At 46.1% G+C, this 18,319-nt stretch overlaps 1 protein-coding gene across 1 annotated transcript; it reads right to left on the bottom strand.

Annotated features, from left to right (window-relative positions):
- Window positions 1-14,996: 14,996 nt before the first annotated feature.
- Window positions 14,997-16,855, bottom strand: LOC123404207 (tyrosine decarboxylase-like). Its single transcript, XM_045098129.1, has one exon. The coding sequence runs from the start codon at window positions 16,766-16,768 to the stop codon at window positions 15,170-15,172; it is 1,599 nt and encodes a 532-aa protein (XP_044954064.1). The 5' UTR covers window positions 16,769-16,855; the 3' UTR covers window positions 14,997-15,169.
- Between the last annotated feature and the right edge of the window lie 1,464 nt (window positions 16,856-18,319).

Consider the following 18,319-nt stretch of genomic DNA (forward strand, 5'->3'; position numbering starts at 1 on the left):
TCTGCTACTTCTCAAACAACAGCGCCACAAATTGACACGTTGACGGAGACTTGGCTTGCGTTGGTTTTTCCCTTGAAGAGGAAAGGGTGATGCAGCACAGGAGGAGTAAGTATTTCCCTCAGTTTGAGAACCAAGGTATCAATCCAGTAGGAGAATCTCGTCAAGTCCAGAGTACCTGCGCAAACACAAAAGAGCTTGCACCCAACGCTATAAAGGTGTTGTCAATCCCTTCAAGATTAATTGCAATGTGAGATCTGAAGGCGGAAAGTGCAACGAAGTAAAAGACTAAGGCTGAAAATATGGTGTGAAGTAGACCCGGGGGCCATAGTGTTCACTAGAGGCTTCTCTCAAAATAGAAAATATTACGGTGGGTGAACAAATTACTGTCGAGCAATTGATAGAACCGCGCAAAGTCATGACGATATCTAAGGCAATGATCATACATATAGGCATCACGTCCGAGACAAGTAGACCGATACTTTCTGCATCTACTACTATTACTCCACACATCGACCGCTATCTAGCATGCATCTAGTGTATTGAGTTCATGACGAACAGAGTAACGCTTTAAGCAAGATGTCATGATGTAGAGGGATAAACTCAAACCAATGATGAAAACCCCATCTTTTTACCCTTGATGGAAACAACACGATGCGTGCCTCGCTACCCCTTCTGTCACTGGGTGAGGTCACCGCATGGTATGAACCCAAAACCAAGCACTTCTCCCATTGCAAGAAACATAGATCAAGTTGTCCAAACAAAACCCACAACTCGAAGAGAATTACAAGGATATGAAATCATGCATAAGAGAGATCAGAAGAAACTCAAATAAGATTCATAGATAATCTGATCATAAATCCACAATTCATCAGATCTCGACAAACACACCGCAAAGAAAATTACATCTGATAGATCTCCATGAAGATCATGGAGAACTTTGTATTGAAGATCCAAGAGAGAGAAGAAGCCATCTAGCTACTAGCTATGGACCCGTAGGTCTATGATGAACTACTCACGCATCATCGGAGAGGTCATGGTGTTGATGAAGAAGCCCTCCGTATCCGAATCTCTCCTCTGGCAGGGCACCAGAAGATGCCCCAGATGGGATCTTGCGGAGACAGAAGGTTGCGGCGACGGAAAAGTGTTTTCGTTGATCTCTTGATTTTTTCTAGGATTTTAGGGAATATATATGCGAAGGAGCTAGGGAAGGGGAGGCCCAGGAAGCCACAAGCCTGCTAGGCGCGGCCCCCCTGGCCGTGCCTAGGGGGCTTGTGGGGTCCCCTGCTGGCCCGTGCCTTGGTTCTCAAGCTTGACGCGTACCTTGTGTTGCGGAAACAATCTTTTCGGAAGTTTTATTCCGTTTGTACACCGTTTAAAATCCTCCTGTGAAAAGGGTCAAAAACACGGAAAAAACAGGAACTGGCACTTGGCACTGAGTTAATAAGTTAGTCTCAAAAAATATATAAAAGGCATACAAAACATCCAAAGTTTGACAAGATAATAGCATGAAACCATCAAAAATTGTAGATACGTTGCAGACGTATCAGCTCTTGATCCGAGAAATTCCTGTATCATGCTTCTGTGCTTCTTTGATGTGATCCTCAAGAGTTGGTTTCACCACCAAGGTAGAAAGGAATCCTTGAGGAACAATGTGAAGATTAAGCTTACGAAATTCCTCATGGAGAGGTGGTTGACTTTGTAGCAACATGAGGTTGTTACAGTAGGATTTACGACTTAGTGCATCAGCCATGACATTGGCTTTTCCTCGGGTGTAAGATATTCCTAAGTCGTAATATGTGATCAATTGAACCCAACGTATTTGCCTGAGATTCAAATCCAGTTGGGTGAATATATACTTGAGACTCTGGTGATTACTGTATATTTCGCAATGATTACCCAGAAGGTAATGTCGCTAGGATAACAATGCATGAACTACAGCGGCAAGTCCCAGTTTGTGTGTTGGATAATTCTCGTCACGTGGACGCAACAATCGAGAAGCGTAAGCAATCACATGACGATCTTGCATAAGAATGCATCCAAGTCCTTGACGCGAGGCATCACAGTAGATAATAAAGTTTGTGAAATCCGGGGGCACAAGTTCCGGGGCAGTAATCAGTCGTCTTTTCAACTCATGAAAACTTTTCCGACACTGTGGGGTCCACTCGAACTTCTTATCTTCCTTGAGGAGTTCAGTTAGAGGCTTGGCAACTTTGGAGAAGTTCTCAACGAAGCAGCGCCAATAGGTTGCTAAGCCAAGGAAACTCCTAACTTGCTTCACCGATTCAGGTGGAGTCCAATAAAGAATGGCCTGAACTCTCTCGGGATTGACAGCAATACCTTTCACAGACATTACATGACCTAGATAGGTCACTTTTGGCAATCAGAATTCGCACTTAGAGAATTTGGCGTAAAGGTGGTGCTCTCGAAGTTTCATCAATACCAGCCTAAGATGCTCAACATGTTCTTCTTCGTTCTTCGAGTAAATCAGGATATCATTGAGGTAAACCACGCCGAATTTATCTAAATACACCATGAAGATTGAATTCATTAAGTGGGAGAAGGTGGCTAGGGCATTGGCTAGACCGAAGGACATGACAGTGTACTCGTATTGGCCATAACGAGTGACAAAAGCCGTTTTGGGAATGTCCCCGTTCCTGATTTTGATTTGATGATAACCTAATCTCAAATCCATCTTAGAAAAGATTGTAGATCCAGCGAGTTGATCATACAGATCGTTGATCCCGAGGAACGAATATCTGGTCTTTATCGTGGCCAGATTAACTAGTCAATAATCTAGAACCATGCGATCCGTACCATCCTTCTTCTTGACGAAGAGGACATGACAAGCCCAAGGAGAAGAACTAGGACGGATGAAACCTTTCTTCAAAGATTCATCGAATTGGATTTTAAGCTCAGGTAGCTCTTGAGGGGACATCTTATAGGGTCTTCTAGCAATTGGAGAGGTTCCTCGAATAAGTTCTATGACAAACTCTACTTCTTTGTCAGGTGGAACACCTGGCATTTCTTCTGGAAAGACATCCGGAAAGTCACGGACTACCGGGATGTTTTCAAGGTGTGTAAGAAGATTGACATTGAGAGTATATATCTGGCGTTTTGAAATACCAGATTATACATTGACTATCTGGCCAGAAGGGTGAGTCAGCTGAACATACCTAGATAAACAATCAATTTTGGCATGATGAGCTGTCATCTAGTCCATCCCCAAAATGATAATGATGTCTGATGTCTTGAGGGCAATCAGGGAAGCAAGGAGTACTAAACCAACGACAAGGAATTGGTTCCCATGGATTACTGCGTTAGTTTTCCATTTGGAACCTAGAGCCTAAATTACTAATGGAGTGGGTGTTGGGGAACGTCGCATGGGAAACAAAAAATTTCCTACGCGCACGAAGACCTATCATGGTGATGTCCATCTACGAGAGGGGATGAGTGATCTACGTACCCTTGTAGATCGCACAGCAGAAGCGTTAGAGAACGCGGTTGATGTAGTGGAACGTCCTCACGTCCCTCGATCCGCCCCGCGAACAATCCCGCGATCAGTCCCACGATCTAGTACCGAACGGACGGCACCTCCGCGTTCAGCACACGTACAGCTCGACGATGATCTCGGCCTTCTTGATCCAGCAAGAGAGACGGAGAGGTAGAAGAGTTCTCCGGCAGCATGACGACGCTCCGGAGGTTGGTGATGATCTTGTCTCAGCAGGGCTCCGCCCGAGCTCCGCAGAAACACGATCTAGAGGAAAAACTATGGAGGTATGTGGTCGGGCAGCCGTGAGAAAGTAGTCTCAAATCTGCCCTAAAAGCCCCATATATATAGGAGGAGGGAGGGGGACCTTGCCTTGGGGTCCAAGGGATCCCCAAGGGGTCGGCCGAGCCAGGGGGGAGGACTCTCCCCCCCCAAACCGAGTCCTACTTGGTTTGGTGGGAGGGAGTCCTTCCCCCTTCCCACTTCTTCCTCTCTTTTTTTCTTTCCTTTGATTTTTCTCTCTTGGCGCATAGGGGATTGGTGGGCTGTCCCACCAGCCCACTAAGGACTGGTGTGACCCCCCCAAATGCCTATGGGCTTCCCCGGAGTGGGTTGCCCCCCTCCGGTGAACTCCCGGAACCCATTCGTCATTCCCGGTACATTCCCGGTAACTCCGAAAACCTTCCGGTAATCAAATGAGGTCATCCTATATATCAATCTTCGTTTCCGGACCATTCCGGAAACCCTCGTGATGTCCGTGATCTCATCCGGGACTCCGAACAACATTCGGTAACCAACCATATAACTCAAATATGCATAAAACAACGTCGAACCTTAAGTGTGCAGACCCTGCGGGTTCGAGAACTATGTAGACATGACCCGAGAGACTCCTCGGTCAATATCCAACAGCGGGACCTGGATGCCCATATTGGATCCTACATATTCTACGAAGATCTTATCGTTTGAACCTCAGTGCCAAGGATTCGTATAATCCCGTATGTCATTCCCTTTGTCCTTCGGTATGTTACTTGCCCGAGATTCGATCGTCAGTATCCGTATACCTATTTCAATCTCGTTTACCGGCAAGTCTCTTTACTCGTTCCGTAATACAAGATCCCGCAACTTACACTAAGTTACATTGCTTGCAAGGCTTGTGTGTGATGTTGTATTACCGAGTGGGCCCCGAGATACCTCTCCGTCACACGGAGTGACAAATCCCAGTCTTGATCCATACTAACTCAACTAACACCTTCGGAGATACCTGTAGAGCATCTTTATAGTCACCCAGTTACGTTGCGACGTTTGATACACACAAAGCATTCCTCCGGTGTCAGTGAGTTATATGATCTCATGGTCATAGGAATAAATACTTGACACGCAGAAAACAGTAGCAACAAAATGACACGATCAACATGCTACGTCTATTAGTTTGGGTCTAGTCCATCACGTGATTCTCCCAATGACGTGATCCAGTTATCAAGAAACAACACCTTGTTCATAATCAGAAGACACTGACTATCATTGATCAACTGGCTAGCCAACTAGAAGCATGCTAGGGACGGTGTTTTGTCTATGTATCCACACATGTAAATGAGTCTTCATTCAATACAATTATAGCATGGATAATAAACTATTATCTTGATACAGGAATTATAATAATAACTATACATTTATTATTGCCTCTAGAGCATAATTCCAACAGTCTCCCACTTGCACTAGAGTCAATAATCTAGCCCTCACATCACCATGTGAATTACATTGTAATAAATCTAACACCCATACAGTTCTGGTGTCGATCATGTTTTGGCCGTGGAAGAGGTTTAGTCAGCGGGTCTGCTACATTCAGATCCGTGTGCACCTTGCATATATTTACGTCCTCTTCCTCGACGTAGTCGTGGATGAGGTTGAAGCGTCGTTTGATGTGTCTGGTCTTCTTGTGAAACCTTGGTTCCTTTGCCAGGGCAATGGCACCAGTGTTGTCACAGAACAAGGTTATTGGATCCAGTGCACTTGGCACCACTCCAAGATCTGTCATGAACTGCTTCATCCAGACACCCTCCTTAGCTGCCTCCGAGGCAGCCATGTACTCCGCTTCACATGTAGAATCTGCTACGACGCTTTGCTTGGAACTGCACCAGCTTACTGCACCCCCATTAAGAATAAATACGTATCCGGTTTGCGACTTAGAGTCGTCCGGATCTGTGTCAAAGCTTGCATCAACGTAACCCTTTACGGCGAGCTCTTCGTCACCTCCATACACGAGAAACATCTCCTTAGTCCTTTTCAGGTACTTCAGGATATTCTTGACCGCTGTCCAGTGATCCACTCCTGGATTACTCTGGAACCTGCCTGCCATACTTATGGCCAGGCTAACATCCGGTCTAGTGCACAGCATCGCATACATGATAGAACCTATGGCTGAAGCATAGGGGACGGAGCGCATATGCTCTCTATCTTCATCAGTTGCTGGGCACTGAGTCTTACTCAATCTCGTACCTTGTAACACTGGCAAGAACCCTTTCTTGGACTGTTCCATTTTGAACCTCTTCAAAACTTTATCAAGGTATGTGCTTTGTGAAAGTCCTATCAGGCGTTTTGATCTATCCCTATAGATCTTAATGCCTAGAATGTAAGCAGCTTCTCCTAGGTCCTTCATAGAGAAACTTTTATTCAAGTAACCTTTTATGCTCTCCAAAAGCTCTACGTTGTTTCCAATCAGTAATATGTCATCCACATATAATATTAGAAACGCCACAGAGCTCCCACTCACTTTCTTGTAAATACAAGATTCTCCAACCACTTGTATAAACCCAAATGCTTTGATCACCTCATCAAAGCGTTTGTTCCAACTCCGAGATGCTTGCACCAGTCCATAAATGGATCGCTGGAGCTTGCACACCTTGTCACCATTTTTAGGATCGACAAAACCTTCGGGTTGCATCATATACAACTCTTCCTTAAGGAAACCGTTAAGGAACGCCGTTTTGACATCCATCTGCCAGATTTCATAATCGAAAAATGCAGCTATCGCTAACATGATTCTGACGGACTTAAGCATCGCTACGGGTGAGAAGGTCTCATCGTAGTCAACTCCTGGAACTTGTGAAAAACCCTTTGCCACAAGTCGAGCTTTATAAACGGTCACATTACCGTCAGCGTCCGTCTTTTTCTTAAAGATCCATTTGTTCTGAATAGCCTTGCGGCCTTCAGGTAGTATCTCCAAAGTCCACACTTTGTTCTCATACATGGATCCTATCTCGGATTTCATGGCTTCTAGCCATTTGTTGGAATCTGGGCCCACCATTACTTCTTCATAATTTGCAGGTTCATTGTTGTCTAACAACATGATTGACAAGACGGGATTACCGTACCACTCTGGAGCAGCGCGTGATCTCGTCGACCTGCGTGGTTCAACAGAAACTTGAACTGGAGTTTCATGATCATCATCATTAACTTCCTCCTCAACCGGCGTCGCAACGACAGAGGTTTCCCCTTGCCCTGCGCCACCATGCAGAGGGATGAGAGGTTCGACAACCTCGTCAAGTTCTATCTTCCTCCCACTCAATTCTCTCGAGAGGAACTCCTTCTCGAGAAAAGTTCCGTTCTTAGCAACAAACACTTTGCCCTCGGATTTGAGATAGAAGGTATACCCAACTGTCTCTTTTGGGTAACCTATGAAGAAGCACTTTTCCGCTTTGGGTTCCAGCTTTTCAGGCTGAAGCTTTTTGACATAAGCATCACATCCCCAAACTTTAAGAAACGACAACTTTGGCCTCTTGCCATACCACAGTTCGTATGGTGTCGTCTCAACAGATTTTGATGGTGCCCTATTTAAAGTGAATGCAGCTGTTTCTAATGCATAACCCCAAAACGATAACGGCAAATCAGTAAGAGACATCATAGATCGCACCATCTCTAACAAAGTACGATTACGACGTTCGGACACACCATTACGCTGTGGTGTTCCAGGCGGTGTCAACTGTGAAACAATTCCACATTGTCCTAAGTGAGCACCAAACTCGAAACTCAGATATTCACCCCCACGATCAGACCGTAGGAATTTGATCTTCTTGTTACGATGATTTTCCACTTCACTCTGAAATTGCTTGAACTTTTCAAATGTTTCAGACTTGTGCTTCATCCAGTAGACATAACCATATCTACTTAAATCGTCAGTGAAGGTGAGGAAATAACGATATCCGCCGCGTGCCTCCACGCTCATTGGGCCACACACATCGGTATGTATGATTTCCAACAAGTCACTTGCACGCTCCATTGTTCCGAAGAACGGAGTCTTAGTCATCTTGCCCATGAGGCATGGTTCGCACGTGTCAAGTGAATCAAAGTCAAGTGACTCCAAAAGTCCATCAGCATGGAGTTTCTTCATGCGCTTTACACCAATATGACCTAAACGGCAGTGCCATAAAAATATGGCGCTATCATTGTTAACTCTAACTCTTTTGGTCTCAATGTTATGTATATGCGTATCGCTATCAAGATTCAATATGAACAATCCTCTCACATTCGGTGCATGACCATAAAAGATGTTACTCATAGAAATAGAACAACCATTATTCTTAGACTTAAAAGAGTAACCGTCTCGCAATAAACAAGATCCAGATATAATGTTCATGCTCAACGCAGGCACTAAATAACAATGATTTAAGTTCATCACTAATCCCGATGGTAGCTGAAGTGACACTGTGCCGACGGCGATTGCATCAACCTTGGAACCGTTTCCTACGCGCATCGTCACTTCATCTTTCGCCAGCCTTCGTCTATTCCGCAGTTCCTGCTTCGAGTTGCAAATGTGAGCAACAGAACCGGTATCAAATACCCAGGCACTACTACGAGGGCCGGTTAAGTACACATCAATAACATGTATATCAAATATACCTGATTTTTCTTTACCCGCCTTCTTATCTGCCAGATACTTGGGGCAATTGCGCTTCCAGTGACCCATACCCTTGCAATAGAAGCACTCTGTTTCAGGCTTAGGTCCAGCCTTGGGTTTCTTCGGCGGATTGGCAACAGGCTTGCCGCTCTTCTTCGAATTGCCCTTCTTGCCTTTGTCGTTTCTCTTGAAACTAGTGGTCTTGCTCACCATCAACACTTGATGCTCTTTACGGAGTTCAGACTCTGCGACTTTCAGCATCGCAAACAACTCGCCGGGAGACTTGTTCATCCCTTGCATGTTGTAGTTCAACACAAAGCTTTTATAGCTTGGCGGCAGTGATTGGAGGATTCTGTCAGTGATAGCGTCTTGCGGGAGTTCAATTCCCAGTTCAGCTAGACGGTTTGAGTACCCAGACATTTTGAGCACATGTTTACTGACAGACGAGTTTTCCTCCATCTTGCAAGCATAGAATTTATCGGAGGTCTCATACCTCTCGATCCGGGCGTTCTTCTGAAAGATAAACTTCAACTCCTGGAACATCTCAAATGCTCCATGACGCTCAAAGCGACGTTGAAGTCCCGGCTCTAAGCCATACAAGACTGCACATTGAACTATTGAGTAGTCCTCCTTACGTGCTAACCAAGCGTTCTTAACATCCTGATCAGCCGTAGCGGGTGGTTCATCTCCTAGCGCAGCATTAAGGACATAATCCTTCTTTCCAGCTTGTAAGATTAGCTTAAGATTACGAGCCCAGTCTACAAAGTTGCTTCCATCATCTTTCAACTTAGCTTTCTCTAGGAACGTATTAAAATTCAGGATGACACTTGCGTGAGCCATGATCTACAACACAAATATATTCAAAGTGGACTTAGACTATGTTCAAGATAATTAGAGTTCAACTTAATCAAATTATATGCTAAACTCCCACTCAAAAAGTACATCTCTCTAGTCATTTGAGTGGTTCATGATCCACTTACACTATCCCAAGTCCGATCATCACGTGAGTCGAGAGTAGTTTCAGTGGTAAGCATCCCTATGCTAATCATATCAACTATATGATTCATGATCGACCTTTCGGTCTCATGTGTTCCGAGGCCATGTCTGCACATGCTAGGCTCGTCAAGCTTAACCCGAGTGTTCCGCGTGCGCAACTGTTTTGCACCCGTTGTATGTGAACGTTGAGTCTATCACACCCGATCATCACGTGGTGTCTCGAAACGACGAACTGTAGCAACGGTGCACAGTCGGGGAGAACACAATTTAGTCTTGAAATTTTAGTGAGAGATCACCTCATAATGCTACCGTCGTTCTAAGCAAAATAAGGTGCATAAAAGGATTAACATCACATGCAATTCATAAGTGACATGATATGGCCATCATCTCGTGCTTCTTGATCTCCATCGCCAAAGCACCGGCACGATCTTCTTGTCACCGGCGCCACACCATGATCATCCATCAACGTGTTGCCATCGGGGTTGTCGTGCTACTTATGCTATCACTACTAAAGCTATATCCTAGCAAAATAGTAAACGCATCTGCAAGCACATATGTTAGTATAAAGACAACCCTATGGCTCCTGTCGGTTGCCGTACCATCGACGTGCAAGTCGATATTTCTATTACAACATGATCATCTCATACATCCAATATATCACATCACATCGTTGGCCATATCACATCACAATCATACCCTGCAAAAACAAGTTAGACGTCCTCTAATTTTGTTGTTGCATGTTTTACGTGGTGACCAAGGGTATCTAGTAGGATCGCATTTTACTTACGCAAACACCACAACGGAGATATATGAGTTGCTATTTAACCTCATCCAAGGACCTCCTCGGTCAAATCCGATTCAACTAAAGTTGGAGAAACCGTCACTTGCCAGTCATCTTTGAGCAAAGGGGGTTACTCGTAACTATGAAACCAGTCTCTCGTAAGCGTACGAGTAATGTCGGTCCAAGCCGCTTCAATCCAACAATACCGCGGAATCAAGAAAAGACTAAGGAGGGCAGCAAAACGCACATCACCGCCCACAAAACCTTTTGTGTTCTACTCGAGAAGACATCTACGCATGAACCTAGCTCATGATGCCACTGTTGGGGAACGTCGCATGGGAAACAAAAAATTTCCTACGCGCACGAAGACCTATCATGGTGATGTCCATCTACGAGAGGGGATGAGTGATCTACGTACCCTTGTAGATCGCACAGCAGAAGCGTTAGAGAACGCGGTTGATGTAGTGGAACGTCCTCACGTCCCTCGATCCGCCCCGCGAACAATCCCGCGATCAGTCCCACGATCTAGTACCGAACGGACGGCACCTCCGCGTTCAGCACACGTACAGCTCGACGATGATCTCGGCCTTCTTGATCCAGCAAGAGAGACGGAGAGGTAGAAGAGTTCTCCGGCAGCATGACGGCGCTCCGGAGGTTGGTGATGATCTTGTCTCAGCAGGGCTCCGCCCGAGCTCCGCAGAAACACGATCTAGAGGAAAAACTATGGAGGTATGTGGTCGGGCAGCCGTGAGAAAGTCGTCTCAAATCTGCCCTAAAAGCCCCATATATATAGGAGGAGGGAGGGGGACCTTGCCTTGGGGTCCAAGGGATCCCCAAGGGGTCGGCCGAGCCAGGGGGGAGGACTCTCCCCCCCTAAACCGAGTCCTACTTGGTTTGGTGGGAGGGAGTCCTTCCCCCTTCCCACTTCTTCCTCTTTTTTTTTCTTTCCTTTGATTTTTCTCTCTTGGCGCATAGGGGATTGGTGGGCTGTCCCACCAGCCCACTAAGGACTGGTGTGACCCCCCCAAATGCCTATGGGCTTCCCCGGAGTGGGTTGCCCCCCTCCGGTGAACTCCCGGAACCCATTCGTCATTCCCGGTACATTCCCGGTAACTCCAAAAACCTTCCGGTAATCAAATGAGGTCATCCTATATATCAATCTTCGTTTCCGGACCATTCCGGAAACCCTCGTGATGTCCGTGATCTCATCCGGGACTCCGAACAACATTTGGTAACCAACCATATAACTCAAATACGCATAAAACAACGTCGAACCTTAAGTGTGCAGACCCTGCGGGTTCGAGAACTATGTAGACATGACCCGAGAGACTCCTCGGTCAATATCCAACAGCGGGACCTGGATGCCCATATTGGATCCTACATATTCTACAAAGATCTTATCGTTTGAACCTCAGTGCCAAGGATTCGTATAATCCCGTATGTCATTCCCTTTGTCCTTCGGTATGTTACTTGCCCGAGATTCGATCGTCAGTATCCGTATACCTATTTCAATCTCGTTTACCGGCAAGTCTCTTTACTCGTTTCGTAATACAAGATCCCGCAACTTACACTAAGTTACATTGCTTGCAAGGCTTGTGTGTGATGTTGTATTACCGAGTGGGCCCCGAGATACCTCTCCGTCACACGGAGTGACAAATCCCAGTCTTGATCCATATTAACTCAACTAACACCTTCGGAGATACCTGTAGAGCATCTTTATAGTCACCCAGTTACGTTGCGACATTTGATACACACAAAGCATTCCTCCGGTGTCAGTGAGTTATATGATCTCATGGTCATAGGAATAAATACTTGACACGCAGAAAACAGTAGCAACAAAATGACACGATCAACATGCTACGTCTATTAGTTTGGGTCTAGTCCATCACGTGATTCTCCCAATGACGTGATCCAGTTATCAAGCAACAACACCTTGTTCATAATCAGAAGACACTGACTATCATTGATCAACTGGCTAGCCAACTAGAGGCATGGTAGGGACGGTGTTTTGTCTATGTATCCACACATGTAAATGAGTCTTCATTCAATACAATTATAGCATGGATAATAAACTATTGTCTTGATACAGGAATTATAATAATAACTATACATTTATTATTGCCTCTAGGGCATAATTCCAACAGTGGGCATATCTTTGAAAGCAATGTATCAATGTATGGGATTGTGGGGTTTACTATAGAAATGTGGGACTGTGGCGATGGCAGGGGGCCTTCGGCCTCGATTCCTTCGGCTAGTAGACTGGGAGGAGCTCTACTGATCTTCTAGACACGACAACAAGGCTTCAGGTGCCCGATGGCCTCGTGGACGAGTTGCGTCAGACATCGGTTACTCTCGGGGGTGCTTGGGATCGAGCGAGAGAAGGGGGAGAATAGCCATTGGAGGAGGGGACTGAGAGAGGAGCTCGAGGCCGTCTCTCTCGCGAGGGATGAGGATGTGGATGCTAGAAGGAGGTGGAAGCAGGAGGTGGAGCTCGCGGCGTGCACGGGCGACACGACGCCGTCCTCCTGGCAAAGGAGGAAAACGACCGGCCTCGACCCTCGGTGGGCTGGGCCGCCAGCTATAGCAACAGGTAAGGCCCAGGTAAGGTTTTTTTTTTCTTATTTCTGTTTTCTATGTTTCTGTCATTTGTGATTTGATTTAAAAAAAATCAAAACAATTTATAAAAACATAAAGTTTATTATGTGATATAAATGGAATTATCCAGTGTCACACATTAAATTTCAGAATATATGGAACTATATTTTATATATAGAAAATATAATTCCATTTTAAATAATTGTTTGATTAATTCAAAAGTCCAAAATAAATGTTTCTGTAATTCAAAATATTGGTTGACATTTTTACATCATGCCAATATTTTATCAGAAAACCAGGGACATTTCCTTGGATCATTTTAAAGCATTTTTTATATTGCTTAGTTTCCAAAATTTTGAATGATGAGGCTTGATCACTCCTCATTTCAAATTCAAAAGAAAATAAAAATGCATGCATGAATGCTTTGCAAGCAAGGGTAAAGTTAGGGCTGTGACAATTTGCCACTAGCTCAATAGGTACTGGACTAGTTGACTACTTTGTAAACCAGATTTCTGAAGCTTTCATCTTCTTCTTGAATTTTCTGGCATGTTTTTGCAACTCCACTACCTCTGATTCCTGCCCACGATCATCAGTATGTGCCACATAGTCAGGATCCTCTGAATCTTCAGGCTCTGAACATTTTCTGCAATTTCTGGAATTGGAGCTATAGTCTCGCTAGCAGCAAATGGCTGACAAGGATTGATCACTTGAGAACCTTAAGAAAGAGATTAAATTCTGATATTGTGGTTTACAGGGCTACTTATCACTTCAGTCACCACACCACCTTCATTAGGAACCAGGATATGTTACAAAATGTCTTGCTCTAGTACTGCGATAACTTGTTGCACATTACTTTGGACAAGATCTTATTCTTCTGCGGTGATACCATCATCTGGTTCATCTTCATTGTTTATCATGCAGTTCATCTTCAAAATTTCAGCAACCCTCTAGCTCATCTTGCTCACCGTTGTACTCTACAAAAATATCAGCTACCCAACATCTCTAATATACTTTTGACATCTTCAGGAAACCATCATCAGTATATAGAAACACTGATCCATTAACTAGATCTCTCCCAGGTATAAGAAAATATAGCTTTATACTCTCTTTAATAGTTAAATAATCAGCTAAACATCATTTTAGCTCTCGCAGTGACAACTTATCGCTCTGAACCACTCACATTGCAGTGTCTCCCGCAACATAATCAAGGAACGTGCTAGTATGGACGAACACACCCCCATAATGAAACCTGACATTCAACACCTCTGTTGGATCCATGATTTGAAAGAACAAAAACTATACTGCAATACTTCCATTCAGAAACATACATTCAGTAAGCACACTTCAATTTCAGACAATATTTCCCATTCAGAAACCGTTGAACAAGAAGGACGCACATTCAATACAGTATTTAATTTCAGAAAATCAAAGCTACCACAGACCAAACATACTTCCGGCGAAACATACATGATTTGGTGGTAAGAAAATCAATTAAACCTACAATTCAGTCAATGATTTTCACACCTTAAGAAAACATGGTTACAAGGTCGATTGAAATGGCTACAAAATCGATTTATCCTACAATACATACCATGTATCCGTCCATGTATGAGTCAGTGCCCGAAAAACATGAAATTAAACATCCTATAAATTCCCCACAAAACCCCACCTTTCGCTCGTGTAAAAATCATAAACCTAACCCATGGAGGGAAGGAGAAAAGACCATAGATCATTCACAGTTGAAGAGGATGGTGCACCTATTCCTTTGCCACCGGCGTGGTCGTCGTAGGTCGCCGCCATCATCCGATCACCGTCGCCATTGCCGACGCGGGAGAAGGTGGTGCGTTGGGAGAGAAGGGTAATAGGAAGGTACCCACAACGCCTCGGTGACTCAGCGATCCGATCTTTTCCAGTTTGGATACGGCAAAAGGGCGAAAACGATCGGGATTAGAGATTTGAGGGTGTGAACTTTAAGGATTTGGAAGTTGGCGTTTAAAACCGATGACTCGTATGAGTCCATGGTTTAAAATAGACTTTACTCAAGATTGATCAGTAGCTGAAGAAATTTCAGGTAGCCTTCAACGGCGAATCTGGAGACGTAGTAAAAATATATAAATCTTAGGTGCTTTAGTTCCTTTATATATATTTACTATATATATATATATATCCGTCAAAATAGGTGCTTTAGTTCCTTAATTGTTACATCTCAATTATTACAAACCCTTAGACAAAATGCCAAAAAATTAAAACAACAATCGTAAATACAGATGTGATCCGTTTTGCCAATAATATAGATACAGACGTGATTGATGCAAACACATGACACCATTCGATCGATACCCCTTATTGTTGAGTTTAAGGAGACCTTGCAATCAAGTTGATGATCTCCAAGTCCGTCTGTGGAATGGAATAGAGATTACTTAGAGCAGAGGGTGTGGATGATCTCCATCTTCCCAAGGATCACGGAGGCCTGATCCTGCACGACCTTCCATCCATGGGCAACGTGGTGTTGCTCCGTGAGGGTGCTCCCCACCGCACACCTTAGCATGAACATGCCACCTACATTTGCAGAGCTCATGTAGGGGCCTGAGGTGACGGCGTTCACCTGCTCGAGGAGGGCTCGGTTGAGGTCGTTGGCCGTCTTTTGTCCGCCAAACTTGTCCACCGGCCGAATCCTGAAGCACACGAGCGCGAACGTCCTTTCCGTCACCACCTCGAACCTCTCGTCGGCCCTCACCATGTCCTCGAACTCCACGGCCATGCGTACGTGGGAGCGGATGTGGTCGCGAAGGCCATGGACGCCGTAGCAGCGGAGCACGAGCCACATCTTGAGGGCGCGGAACCGGCGGGTGAGCGTCATGTTCCAGTCCTTGTAGTCCACCACGTCGTGCCCCTCCGACGCGGCGTCCTTGAGGATGTACTCCTGCTCCGTCCCGAGCGCCGCCACCAGCGCGCTCGGCTTCTTCACCCACATGACGCAGCAGTCGTTGTTGGCCAGAAGCCACTTGTGGGCGTTCATGCTGAACGAGTCCACGGCCTCCACGCCGTCTATCATGTGGGTGAACTCCGGGCAGACCAGCGCGGAGCCGGCGTATGCCGCGTCCACGTGCAACCACACTCCGTGTGGCGCGGTCACGGCGCAGAGCTCGCCGATGGGGTCGACGGCGGTGGTCTGCGTCGTCCCGATCGTCGCGCACAGGAACAGGGGCACGAGCCCGGCATCAACGTCGGCCTGCATGGCGGCCTGCAGCTCGGTCGGCGAGAGCGCGAACATGTCCTCGTGGCAAGTGTGTATCGCCCGGCAGTGGTCACGCTGGATGCCGGCAATGCGTGCGGCCTTGCGGAAGGCGAAGTGGGTCTGGTCCGAGCAGTAGACGACCAGGTCGCAGATCCTGTTCTCGCCGATCTCGGCCAGCTTCTTGTCCCTCGCGGCGACGAGAGCGCAGAGTATGGCCTCGCACGACGTGCCAAGAATCGTGCCCCCGCCGCCTCCGGCGAAGAGGAGGCTCTCCGGCAGGTGCAGTGCCTTGCCGAGCCAATCCACAACCACCATCTCAAGCTCAGCGGCGGCCGGCGAGGCGGCCCACGTGAAGGGGACAACGTTGATGCCGGCGGTGAGCGCCTCACCGAGGGCGCCGATGGTGCTGCTCGACGCCGGGAAGTGGGCAAAATGGCGGGGGCTCTGCCAATGCGTCATGCCGGGGAGGATGATGTCGCGGACGTCCTTGAGCGCGGAGCCAAACGCGTCGGGCTCCGGACGGCACGGGGCCTCCGCGGGGAGCAGGTTGCGGAGAAAGCCGGGGGTGACGCTAGGGTGCACGGGGTAGTCACCCATGCTGCCATAGTAATCGGATATGAAGTCGATCACCTGGTGACCCTGGCGCCGGAACTCATCGGCGTCAAGCAGGTTGGAGCATTGCATCTTCTTCTCCGGCGCTTGCCCCACCACCGGGACAGCGCCCTTCCCGACGGTTGCAACGGTGGCAGTGTCCAAGCATTGCACCGTTGGGGCCATTTGTGGAATGCACTCGAGGTTTTTGATGGCCTACCCAACGCGCTTACCTGGTTTGGTAAGGTATATATGATCGGGGAATGTGGATGGGTGCCGATTCTTGAGCAGCCCCGGGTGCTATTTATTTGCAGAGAACCGGCGGCAGCCTGCATCCGCGGGGCCCTCAGCGCACCAATGGACAGCTGCAACAACAACAACAACAGCAGCAGATGAGTGGGCGGCCGGGCGAACTGGTAAATGAATGGGCTTAATCAAATCAATCTCTAGATCAACTAATCAAGAGCACTTCAACGCACTGGACATGTGCTGGCTGGATCCAAATATTCAGAATCAAGGCTGTGCCATCTTTTTCCGCGTCTCGCCTCTCCATCAATCATCCCCTCACGCCTCGTGCAGGACATTTCGACAAGGCCAAATTTGACCCCTTGTGAGTACCCCAGTCTGCTACCTGTTTGAATTGTATACCTTTAAATTTGTTATTTTTGTCATTTATGTACTTATATATTAATTGGTCCAGATGTTGTGTTTGAGGATCAAAGTTATGTCCTTTAGAGAATATAAAATATAGTTAAGAGACAGGAGAGGGAAATTAAAATTAGAGGATTTAATTCAATATATCATAAATCGTAGATAAACTGATTATGGTTTGATCTTTCTAGAAGATTAGGCCTTATTTTAGAGTTTGGCACACGGCCTCGAATTTCGCTGCCTCCGCCCTGACTACTTCGCCTTGCTTAAACACGAATGTATCTAGATATGAAAATTTGTTATACATTTGTTTAAATATGAATGTATCTAGATATGAAAACGTGTCTAGATATGGATCGTGTCTTGATACACTGGAGATATATGAATTAGGCATTTTCCGGGCCAGCTTGCTATACTTAAGCCATTAAGTGCATTTCGTGACATTTAATATCTATGATTCACATTCGAGCTGCATGTACACGAAATTAGGGCAAGAGATGTGTTGAAAAATATTATTGGTGGTATGTCTATGTTTACACTAACATCATCAAACAGAAGGGAGTAATAAACACCAGGGGTCTAAGACTCAGCTGTAGGAAAATACAAACAGATCTAGGAAAATAAAAAAGATGGCATCTTGTTAAGACATGACTCACAAAAAGTGTGGTAAAAAATCGACAATATTTTGCAATTTTTTTTTGTAAATTGCTCAGAAATCGGACCATTTGCGACGAACAAATATATCTCAAGAGGAACTGTTCAAGTTGGAATGTGAACCTAGCTTCGTTTCCTCTGTTGGCCTTGAAATGTTTCCAAACTCACACACACTATTAGAATTGTGATGATAAAAGGCTCCGTACGTGAAGGCATAACACATGTTTTGGAAAACTCTCCTAACCTGCGGCTAGGGTTTCATCTCCTCTCTGGTGATCCCGTCGCCCCGGAGTCTACCCCTCGTAGCCCGGTCGGATTGGCGTCCCCGCCATCCTACCCGCTCCTTCCCACGCCCTGATGGCCTTCCCTTCGGATGCCAACGCCGTTACTAGCGGCGGCGCTGCGGTGGCGGCGCCTCCTGACCTGGAGGAC

The sequence above is a fragment of the Hordeum vulgare genome, chromosome 1H, assembly GCF_904849725.1.
Source record: "Hordeum vulgare subsp. vulgare chromosome 1H, MorexV3_pseudomolecules_assembly, whole genome shotgun sequence".
NCBI classification, from domain to species: domain Eukaryota; kingdom Viridiplantae; phylum Streptophyta; class Magnoliopsida; order Poales; family Poaceae; genus Hordeum; species Hordeum vulgare.